This window comes from Lottia gigantea, assembly GCF_000327385.1.
Source record: "Lottia gigantea unplaced genomic scaffold LOTGIsca_84, whole genome shotgun sequence".
Classification (NCBI taxonomy): Eukaryota; Metazoa; Mollusca; class Gastropoda; family Lottiidae; genus Lottia; species Lottia gigantea.
The window spans coordinates 907,899-920,263 of NW_008710779.1; the positions used below are offsets into that span (position 1 = coordinate 907,899).

The following is a 12,365-nucleotide window of genomic DNA, read 5'->3' on the forward strand; positions in this document are numbered from 1 at the left end:
CAATTTCCGTCAGTCCGGTAACTGTTTTTGTACGCACGTTGATAGAAGGTTTGTCATCTGATCCAGAGTATATTCGGTTTGATGAACTTGGCGCCATTTCGATAAACGGCTTCTGCCTTACTTCCCTTGACGTTGGCCATGTTGTAATGTATGTTGGCATCATAGATATCATAATATAGGATATCTATGGTTGGCTTAATGTCCTTGGTGGATGTCATTTCCAAAAAATGTTCATATTGAAATTTCTGGATTGTCATCCTTTAATTTTATTACATCCCAGAGTAGTGTTCACTGCCATTGTCACGTGCAGATTGAGATAAGTGAGCTTGTTTCACTAATGAACAGATCTCAGCACAACTCACCATTATTTTCCGGTCAGAGTAGATTTGGATTAGATTGATAGCCCAATATTGGTGAGTTATTCTTTGGATATTGATTAATTAGATTGATAAGTATCTGCTGTGTGGGCGTGGGTTAATTCTATCCTCTTCACTTATTATCACTGTCCGCTCACAATGTTTACAGAATTCCATTTTGCTCATCATATTTGTATGAATTAATAATATCAACCCATAAATAGTGGTAGTAATAGATATTATTTGGATTGGTGAAAATTCACCCTAACATTCAGAAATATATATTATGTTACCCGAAATATTGATAATTTCCACTTGATATTTCTAAGAATGAAGTGTTATGTATATAATTATTTAAAATAAAAGCCTTATTATATATTTCTATGGATTGTAGATATCTAACAATGGCATACAATTGTAAATTTTATTTTACACTTCACACCTCCCCCAACTTGCTAAATCACAACTTGCGCCTGTTTAAGTCATCCCTGTTTATATCACACCCTCCTTTCCCTTTGTTTAATTCATACCATCCACCCATTCCCCCTGTTTATATTGTACCATCTATTCACTATGTTTAATTCATACCATCCATTCCCCTGTCTATATCATCTTGCATTCCCTCTGTATATATCATCCTTAGCAATATATAAAAAAGACTTGCAGTGAGACTGCATGTGGGCAAGATTGTATTGAGGTCTCCATGCAGTGAGACTGCATGTGGGCAAGATTGTATTGAGGTCTCCATGCAGTGAGACTGCATGTGGGCAAGATTGTATTGAGGTCTCCATTCCAGTAGCTTTAAACTCTAGAGCTCTTTGTTGAGCTCTATTCTAAAATAAGTTTGATGGGTGTTTATAGTTAGGTAGGGTATGCACAATCTTCTGTCAACTCGACATCTGTTTAAGAGAGTCTATTAATATATAACATCTCTACAATAATAAAATATTATCACTGTTAAAATAGTGCTAAATATATCAATTGTAGAGCAATATAGAAATATTAAAACAGAACTTGAATCATGTTGTTACTCAAGAATTCCATGCTATGCGATCTTCGGACAACTGGCCTATTTTCAGCCTGTGCCTTAGGGCTACAAATGGAAATAACAGAAACAGAGGAATATTTTATAATTTATAATGAGTTATGAAAGGCATGATTGCATAATGTTTGTACATGTTTATAAACTCAAGCTTATATAATGTATGTATAAATAAATGCTTTCTGGTTTCTGAAACAAAGCTGAACACAAGAGTACAAGCTGTTTTTGTTCGTTTTCCAGCACTTTTAATGGAGCCTTAGTGCTACTTGAATGTACCTCCTTCAAATTCCCTGGAGGACTAGATCTTCAGCAAAACATTACTCTGAACAGTTCATTGCAGACTGGTATCAGGTGATCTAGGAATATGAACATGATTTGATTCACTTAGTCACTTTCTAGATCCTGGAGTAGACTAGGCATACAGATGAAGAGTTCTACTCTTTGAACACCCAATGCCATACTTGATAACCTAGCTTCCAAAAATAAGATTAGAATCAACAGGCAAGTTGACAATCTGAACGAAATTTTCATATTTGGTCTAAGCTGAATCATTTTCAAACACAAAATCCTATACAAATTGTTGATATGTTGTGAAAGGGCTACATCCTATATACATCAAATTGAATGCATATTTTTGCATAGTCATTTTCACATTTTAGCACAAAAATTGTTTATTTTCTGTTTTGAAAAGGAATAGCAAAACAATTCCCTACACAGGTACACTAAGTCTCTTTCATATTTACAAAATAAATAACAGGCACATTAAATATCTGAAAAAATCTCTTCCAATATAATTCTGGGAGAACATTAAGTAGAGTTACTTCCCTTTATACACAAATTGTCTTGGCAGATCTGTCCTAGCAGAAGACATGATCTGTCCATATTTAGCACTGAGGGTCCCTTCATATGAGTCCCTAAAAGTTTTTAAGTAATCTCACTTTTCTATTTTGATTTTTTTCTTTCATAAGAAAACAGTTTGCAAAGTAGTTTTTGTGGTTTGGTTCACAAATGGAACATTTTTATCACAATTTTTGCACATGTTGAGGATTTGACGTTGCTTTGATGCTTATTCGCTCACACTCAAAACTGAAAGTCTTAAAGCACCTTTATATAATATTTTTCTCAACATTTGAACTAGATTGGCACCTAAGGTGTCTGATTAAGCAACACATACATATTTCTCTCCTTTTTGTCCATATTTGGGCAAATATATCACAATAATTAAAGAGTTTTCACACAAGAATATCACGATATCATAACCACGAGCCCATGTCTTTTTCTAGAACTGATGCAGCATCCATTCGACCCATCACACGTAAAATGTTCATTAAATCTGTCACGGCTGTTTCTTCACGATGTCTCGCCTCCCACAAATCTAAGATATTTTCTGTTGGACTTGGTTTAGTTGCAAAGAAAATAATATACCTGAAAAAATTTAAAAGATGATTTTAGCCTACAAAATATAACGATATATTCCAATCCTTTGAAAAATTTCAACCTAAAACTTAAAGAATTTGAAAATCGTGCAGTGTGTAGTTCGCAGGACTTTTTGGTGATGACCATTGCTGTTTATGTAATGGTAATTTCCAAAGTCAGAAGTAGTGGGCAGTTCCAAAAATTGGTCCACCAGGTATTGTCTCATATTAAACCACATTTTATGGTATACAATCATCTTGTATAAAAACACATGTTATGGTATAAATGTTGTATTAAAACCACATGTTATGATATAAATCTGGTATTAAAACCACATGTTATGGTATAAATCTTGTATAAAACCACATATTATAGTATAAATGTTGTGTAAAACCACATCTTATAGTATAAATGTTGTATAAAACCACATGTTATGGTATAAATCTCGTATAAAACCACATGTTATGGTATAAATCTCGTATAAAACCACATGTTATGGTATATATCTTGTATAAAACCACATGTTATGGTATATATCTTGTTTAAAACCACATGTTATGGTATATATCTTGTATAAAACCACATTAAATGGTAGAAATTCTGGGCTTACCTATCAACAGTTAATGCTTGTGCCAACATTCTCCAATCATTTCCTCTAGCATTGGGTGGATCTAACAATAAACATAACTGATGTCGAATGTGGGGTGGTAATCTGCAATACATAATATTGATAAAAACATAAAAATATTGAACATTATCAGTTAGTAGGAAATGATAAGTTGAGGATAATTACCTAGTATGAGGTTATAATTTGTACAGCTAGTCTAAACAATTTGACCAGATAAGCTGTAAAAAAAGGATGTTTGACTGAGGAATGCCACTGTGTTATCAAAAAGAAAATAATAGTCAACATGAGAAAGGCAATATTGGCAAGAATTAGGGTGTGTTTTTTCTGTTATCAAAGATTAAGTTTTCTTGTATTATAAAATTTTTTATGCTATCTTTTGTTATGAATATATTTGTAATAGGAGAAATAGTGATTATTGATATCTAACTTTTTATAACAAACAGCTCAGCACAAGATTTGGCAAATGATTTTGGACATGTTTGAACCTAATTTGAGCTTCTAACAGGCAATACCTTACAGTGTGCAATGATAGAAATTAAGTCAGAACAGAAGCATACTCGAATTCAAACTGTGAAAGAATCTTTAACCTAACTAGCCTGGGGAATGCATGACCTCCAAACAACTCATTACCAATTAAGTGAAGAGAAATAATGAAGAAAGAGTTAGAATTCTGGTGAAGGTCTTCTTTGAGAAAATGATGGATTCTTGTTAACATCTCTTCAGTTTACAGTTATAGGAGAGAGAGAGGGTTTTTTGTGTGATCATTTCAAATTAAAGGTTTGAGAAAACCGAGGTGATGTGTAAGTGAGCTTTAAAATGACTTTAACATCTGTTAAAACTAGCCTATAAAACATCTTAGACTGTCAAATTCCTTACTTTTCTATCCGATTTGAAGAAAAAAACTCCATGTTAAAGATGGGATGGTCTTGACATTACAGATTGTGTTTCTTTATGGTTGGTGGAAAGAATACAAAAAATATCGCCTCCAAAGTCAAAGATATTAACATACACACAGACGGCTTATTTTGTATGTTAAAATCATTACCAGATTCATTCTCTTTAGGGAAATAATCAGATGTGTTTCAATTTTTACATTTGAATGTCTAAGTGAAATGATTGCTTGTTCATGTAAATTTCTTAAATTGGAAATTTGATTTGCATCTTTAGATCTTAGACCTATTGTTGAAATATCTGAAATGCATCTATGTCATCTACCCTTTGACCTGAATTAGGAAATTGCAGTCGATTGAATGATTGTTTGATGTGAATATGTGTACAGCTTTGTCCTTCATTTCCATCTTACTTGATCCATAGTATTTGGCTCCATTCATGTCAGCCTCATTTATTTTGCCAGTTTAGTTTCTTTTCTCCTTTCGGTTTGTTTTCTCTTAGTGATAAGATAATAACCAATACTAACCTGAAAACTTGTGCTGAAGGATCTAAGGCTACCATTGAGCTAAACCCAGAACTAACCGTTGAGTTGGTTGTTACTGTTGAAGAGCGACCCTTTAATGTTGACGACGGTGTTACACAGGAAGGAAATTTCTGAAAGAAACAGAAAAAACTATTATCATTGCACTTTTTCAAAAGAGCAATCTAGGTAGCAGATTTGCAAGGTTATACATTGGCTGTATAAAAGTTTCAATCTAAAGATCAAAATTTCGAGGTTCTCTCAGAAACTGTTGTGTACAGGAAAATTGGGAGTTACCATACAATGTAACTCCACTTTTAAGGACACCAAATGATATTCTGCATCTTTTTGAATGCGTCAGCATCATTTAGATTGTCTACTTATAAGAACAAGACAATGTTCCTTTGAAATATTGTGGTTGGCACTTATTGGAGCCTTATGTTACAAAATCAGGCAGACAGACAAACTTTTTTGAAATAAACAAGATGCTAGTTGAAATGATTAAGTGAGTTTTAATTCGATTTTTTTGATGCTCATTTGAAACTTAGGTTGAATTAAAAAGTGGAATGTATTTAACAGGAAACAGATTTAAAGTGGGTCTAGCCTCAGTTTTAATGATTTGTCAAGTGTTTCTTTGAAAGTTTAATTATTGGCAAGAGGTTTCCTTAATGATTAAATCTTTAACAACCATACTGAAGATTACTTTAAACTCAATATTTACTTTCGCTTTTTACCCGATATTGAAACCTAAAACAGATATTCTTGGTTTTTAAAAAGAAGGCGACGCAAATATTTGGCATAAATTGTAACTGAATGAGAAGTAATGGAGATAACATCAATTGGCAGACAAAAAATTCACACAAAAATGTCCCTTTAACTTGAAATTTCTCAAAGACCATGGCAACCTGACATATTCCCACTCTTTTACATTTCTCTCATTTGACCTTAACTCCTCCAGTAAGATTACATACAATAAGACATGATACCCCATGTACCTATTAGATATATGCTGAGATTCCAGTTTCTTATCAAAATGTCAGAATAGTACTGGTATTGACCAGTGTCGGTTTACCATTGTAATAGACTAGTGTCAGATGGTAATATTGCGTCTGCTGAGAAATGCCAGTCCTACCATCTGCCCATTACTGACCTTTAAGACTGGGGTAAATCTTAAATCATAGGGATCATATGACTTAAACCTTATACTAGTTTTTACTTATTATTTTTATATTTAGGTACTCTGATTATTTTGTTGGTATGTTAATAGTAAATTTATTTTGGTACTTGTGTTCATGTTTTTGATACTAATATAAAAGTTATGGTAAACCACAAATTCCATTCGATACATGTATGCCGTCATTTTTTCTAAATCCATGTAAATATATATGTAGGTTTCAACGGTTAGTTTTAGATCAGAAAGTCCTTTTTCCAAAGGACATGCTTAATACTTACAAACATTCTTACAAGCCACAAAAAAAAACAAGTTCTAGAATTTTATTTTGGATATCACCCTTATGAAAGAAAAATGAGGCATATATACACATGCATCAGCAAAAGACATAAGGACAGTTAACATGATTAATGTATATTTCTGTGGAAATGAGAGAGAGGATGGAGCATGGTTTCTGAAAAAGAATAATGTTTCACTTACCTCTTTAATATTGGAAGAAATACGAATAACTTGACGATTGTTGGGGACAGCTTTTTGATAAACCTGTATTTTGCATGATACATTGGACTGTATTCTATCTATAGATTCTACACTAAATGAACAATGAAGATTATTCTGGTTTCCACTCCAAATATGGCGGAATGGTATTTCCTGAAAGAACAAGAATAAAAAATTCAAGATAATTATACTTTGTAAACATTTAGATGTAATTTAGCAAAGCACTTTGATCTTTTTATCAGACATCTGATATGATGCAACTTTGGTGCTGCAAACTTCCAGAATAATTTAGCAAGGGCTGATTTCCCACTTTGATCTCTTATCAAGACATCTGCTTTAATGCAACTTGGGTGCGATGACATATATGTCACCATGGTTTCATGCTTTTTCAGGCTGTTCCAGCAATCTAATCACTCCAGTCAATGAGTAAAGCACATCTCAGGGATTTACCCACAATCAATCGTTGGCCAAAATAAGTCCAGTCTGAGGAATGCAATTCTAATGTCTTCATTGTTCCTAAATGAACATGGCCGACAAAACAAACACTTATTATTGCTAATATCATACTCAATTAAATTGCTACTAGACTTGTTCTGGTATCAAATTGAAAATTTTCTGGTTTGCTATCTCAGTTGTGACTTTCATTAAATCCAACTTGAAAAGGTTGGAATATAGACATACATCAATATTATTTTTACATTAAGCCAAGGGGTAATTAAAATTTCGTAGCGTCTGCATTCGGAGAAAAAATCAATCAAATTGTTTCTGCATCAACGATTTGAATATTTTGTCTGCTTCTGTGGAATAATTTCACAAGTCTGTTTCACATAATATTAAGCAAATAAACTTATATTAGCCACATAAACTCTTCAAATATGAAGTCAAGAATAGTTGGCTCCATTGCCACGAGCATAAGAGCTGTTCTATTATACTGTTATTTAATTTGAAAATGTGCAGTTATTTTATCAAAATACATAAGAGTTTTATTTATTATTTTGGAGTTTTTACGATTGGGACTTGTGATATTATTTAGAGTATAGAAGTCAATTTGACTCTCAAAAGCCTTGGTTGTGCCATTATAATTTGTCTTGGTCCGCAGATCCGTCGCCAGGAATGAATTGGCACTGGGGCTCCGTTTTTTTTACTCAGAAAATTTGAAGAATAAAAGGCCCAGAGAACTCATTTCTGACAATTTTTAGGTGCTTTATCTTTTTGTTTTGTAAAAAGACACTGTAAATGAATCAATCTTTGATGAAAAAAAGGTTTTTGTTGGGGCTTAATTGTCACTTTCTGGGGCCTAGCCCCTACAGACCCCACCCTAACGACGGGGCTGACTAGCAGACTAGTTAAACCATACCTCAAATCAAATGAAACAAGTAACCAATGTCATGAAGGCAGCAAAATGAACTTTGGTTTTCTAACTCTTATATAGCTAATGTTTTTAATGTCCAGTGTCATCTCAACCCTTATTACTTAAACAAGTGAACAAAAAGGTTTTAATTTGAAAAGGCTAATGTCTAGCAATGATTCATGAATATTCCACTTATCTCACCATACATTTAATGCAGCTTATTTACTTTCACTTTTATTGAAACATATGTTTTGACAGAACTCAACCAACAATTTCCTGTCCATTGAACAGTTTTCATTGCCAGAAAAATAGATATTTTAACATTATATCTGGGCTATTAATTTTGAATCATAAACTTAAAAGATACGTTTTTAATGATAAAATTTCATCTAGAATTGAATGGAATTTAACTTTCTAACATTTCTCCACCTAACTGGGCTAATGAACACCATGCAGTGTGCAATGAGCCTACTCTTTTTCAACGCTATAAAGTATGATATCATTTTATGCAAATAGACAAAGATTTATGATTTTTCTAAGGGAAGAAAATGACATTTCATAGCAAACTCAAAAGAATGTGCATTTGTAAAAAATCAACACTACATCAATTGTGTCTGCCAACCTTAGTTTGTACGAATCAGAAATTTAGACAACAGTTACAAAACTAAAGAGAAAATAAATAAGTTTACATTGAAAGGTAAATGTATCTTTAACTAACGTAATGGATACATTCGACAACACAATCTGGTTTCATTCAAGAGGAAAAAAAAAGAAATTCATAACAACTTGGAAGGTCAAACAGGAAACTTCTGCACTCAAAAACTTATCAAATCTAAAGTACACCTCATATTTAATTGTTTATGAAATTCTAAATTGTTTTAGAAAGAAATTAAAAGAATATTATTGGCCTAATATATTGTAAGAATACTTGAATCTTAATGCAGCATATGTATTCACTTATATGTTACTTTCATACACCATATGTTTTTCTAGCTATCTTTGCATCCATATTCCCATCTTCATTAGCCCACATGGTGTAAAAAAGTAGGACGTTAAACTCCATTCATTTCATTTTTGCATCCGTATTGGTTTTTCATCTTTGCTAATGGTATTCTACTTCGATATTTTAGGACTTGCAGATTAGTAATACTCTTTGAAATTGAGATCGATGTTGTATATATCAAACCTTATAAAATCAGACATCAAAGTCCATGTAAATTACTAAGATAGCAATTCCAGAGATTTTTCCAGACAAAAGTCAACCTAATGTGAAATGTTGTATTTGAAGTTTACCTGATAGTTAGCAGCCAGTTTACTTCTCCAACCAGGCGACAGTTCTTCTATAGAAAGACATAAGTTATTACCACAGTCTTGGAATGGTATTTGTTTTGGTTTATCTAGTAATCTTCCACCTAACTTCTTCTCCATTTGAATCACTCCCTAAAATACAAGATGGATCCAAAATTAAATCATTTTTATTTTGCACATTTCCCATAATTTTTGGCTGAAAAATTGAATTCGCAAACAGACGTATACATAAATGTTGATTCAATGGAACTGCATAATATTTCTGTTGAGGTCTCTGTAGCACCAAGTAACTTCAGCCAAAATTGAAGATACTAAGAAATTGCATGACAGTATTGTTAACCACAAAGAGAATAATTCAACTGAACAAACCTCTAAGCCATCATGAGTATCTTCTACAACATACACTCTAATACTGTAGTCCATGGCAGGAGGAGCAGCAGGAGCAAAGGCAGCCAGACGTAAAATCTTGATGGCTCTTGCTCCAGGAACAGACTCCCCAATGATGGCATAGCGTTGTAAATATTCTCCCATAATGTGACACTGATTAGGATCAAGTTGGGTATAAACTGGAGTATTGATGGTTTCGTGACCCAATGTTACCATTTTCTACAACATAACAAATAAATACATTAAATTCTACTCTAAACAAAATCCTGCAAGACAAAGAAAAAGAATGGCATCAAATGACACAAAAGTGACCCAAATCAGTCAAATTTCTAAACACATCTGTCTGCTGGAGCTCAAAAGAAAATAAATCATGAAACAATATCTATATAATGTTTAGATTTGGATGAAATTAGAATATTTCAAAGAATTTGGTCAACACTTGTGAATTTGACTTTTGCTAGATCGGGTTGCTGTGATATGCAAATGGACTCCATTGCACCAAACTATATAGCATTAACAGTTTATTTAAGAAAGATCATCTGGCGTCTGGACAAATGGAAAGTAACCATTATGAAGTAGGATCTACAATAACAATTCAAATGGGGCAGTAGAAAGTGCACAAAATAATCAAATATGGAAATCAGATCATGGGCAACAAGCTTTTCACCATTTTTTTCTGCAAGTACAAAATGGAGTCATTGATAGTCAACACAATGTTTTCTTAAAGAGCATAATATGAAGTCAAGGAAAGAATAAAAATTGATGTAAAATGCATTCATGGAGTCTAAACTATCAAGTGTTATCAAGGAAGTAAAGTACATACTTTCCAATATGGTGGTTCGTCAATAGGACTATCACTGTTGTATAGGGACAAGATCCAGCCACCTTGTCTCATGCTGGCACAATGTTGAAATGATAATATGACTGGTTTCATCAACACCACACTTGGTGGTCCTATCAACAGTAGAGGACTTAATATTGTTTGATTATCTGCAATAAAAATAAAGAGTACAATAGGTAACTCAAGTATATTACAACAATAACATAGTTGTACAACAGAAACTGAAGATGTATGTACACTAGGATAACATTATGTTATTTATGAATGCATGCATGCGATATATCAATATTTGTAAAAGTGTATCAGTCAAAAGTATGCTCTTTTCAAAGGTTTGTGTTGAATAACCCACGCAAAAAGTTATACTATGTACATGGACTAATAGAATTCTTGTATAAAAGTATCATGTGTTTCAGAAGGATAAGCAAGCCTTGACAAGCTGTGCTATTTAATGTTTATTAACCAAAAGCAATATTTAAGTCAAATTAACTTGCATTTCTTGCATTTCATATTCCTAAGATTGAAATTTATTTGAATCTTAACAAAAGAGTAAAGTTGCTAACTTCTCGCAAGTATTAATGTCATCTATTGAAGAAACATCGTTAATTTCATACAAATTGAATAAGAAAATCATTAACAAGACATAATTGAATCTTTGACCAGACATTGCACGCTTAACGATCATCTAATTGATATAAATGTGAGCAAATTAAAGTTTGGGCTGTATTTGATTACCTACACTACACAAGGGCTGTATTTGATGACCTGCACATCACACAAGCAATGTTAATACAAGATCAACTGATAACAACTTAGAATTTATTGACTTCCAAACCATTTCCTTCTTAAAAACCTCTTATCAGATCAAAGTAAGAAAGTATTTTTTTACTGGCTAGGACAGCTGCAGTATTATCTTTAAATCAATCAAAATAAGTTCACTGGTACTAAACTCTGATGGTGTAGGGGTATTTTAAGTGGATAGAGATGACAATACTTTTGATGCAAATTGAAATGACTGATATTTTTATAACACTGAGTTCCATTATAAAAATGTGTAATATCATTCATGAAACTGCTTATGAACAGCCTATGTTAACCTGCCATCGGGGCTTGAATTTAAAGAACTATGCATTATTCAGTTCATAAGTAGCATAGCTTAAAATGAGTTAAGTTACTAATTAATTCTTACCATTTAACCTTGGTCTATCTTTATCATCTCTACATATAGCTAAATAAATTTCTTCTACATGACCTTCTTTGATAGCACCTTCAGGTATTAACAGACTTACTCCTGTAATATAAAAAATTCGGTCATAAATGGTTGACAGGATATGGGTCCAAGAAAAGGGTACACCTCATAGTCAGGTACATGTAGAATCAATACTGGTAGGAATGAGGAATAGTGATGCCAATATATGTTTGTATTGGTCAAGGATTGGTCACTAATAAGTCAAATAGGACAGGTCACAGATGAATATGATGGGTCACATATGGATGTGATGGGTCACCAATGAGTCCAATAGGAAAGGTCACAGATTGTTATGAAAGATAGAATGATTTGTCCACATGAGAGTATGGGTCATAGATGAATATGATGGGTCACATATAGATGTGATGGGTTACCCATGTGTCAAATAGGACAGGTCACAGATCAAAATATAGCAGAATTTGTCCACATGACAGTATGGGTCACAGATGAATGTGATGGGTCACAGGCTGTTAATAAAAAAAAAGACGGCTGTTTTCATCACAGCCATACAATGAGTCAAAAGCAAGTCTGAGCCACTTTTCATATCAGACATTCAGTCAGACATATGTCATGAATATGAAAATACATGAGTACAATAACATGGAATTCCTTAATAGATTTTCCAATCATATTGTATCCAACATCAACTATTTTATTAGTATCTAATGACTACCATGGAATCTGAGATCTGCTGGATACAGACTACTAAC

The 12,365-nt window shown here is 32.9% G+C and overlaps 1 protein-coding gene across 1 annotated transcript in view; it reads right to left on the reverse strand.

Annotated features, from left to right (window-relative positions):
* Positions 1–1,477: 1,477 nt before the first annotated feature.
* The window catches only part of LOTGIDRAFT_197315 (hypothetical protein), a 54,912-nt gene continuing 44,024 nt past the window's right edge, over positions 1,478–12,365 (reverse strand). Inside the window, exons 9-15 of the mRNA XM_009067637.1 lie at positions 11,596–11,697; positions 10,392–10,558; positions 9,551–9,787; positions 9,167–9,313; positions 6,428–6,675; positions 3,425–3,526; positions 1,478–2,823 (exon numbers count right to left, since the gene is read on the reverse strand). Coding sequence (XP_009065885.1) covers positions 2,652–2,823; positions 3,425–3,526; positions 6,428–6,675; positions 9,167–9,313; positions 9,551–9,787; positions 10,392–10,558; positions 11,596–11,697 — 1,175 coding nt within the window. The 3' untranslated portion in view covers positions 1,478–2,651. The remainder of the gene's footprint in view (positions 2,824–3,424; positions 3,527–6,427; positions 6,676–9,166; positions 9,314–9,550; positions 9,788–10,391; positions 10,559–11,595; positions 11,698–12,365) is intronic.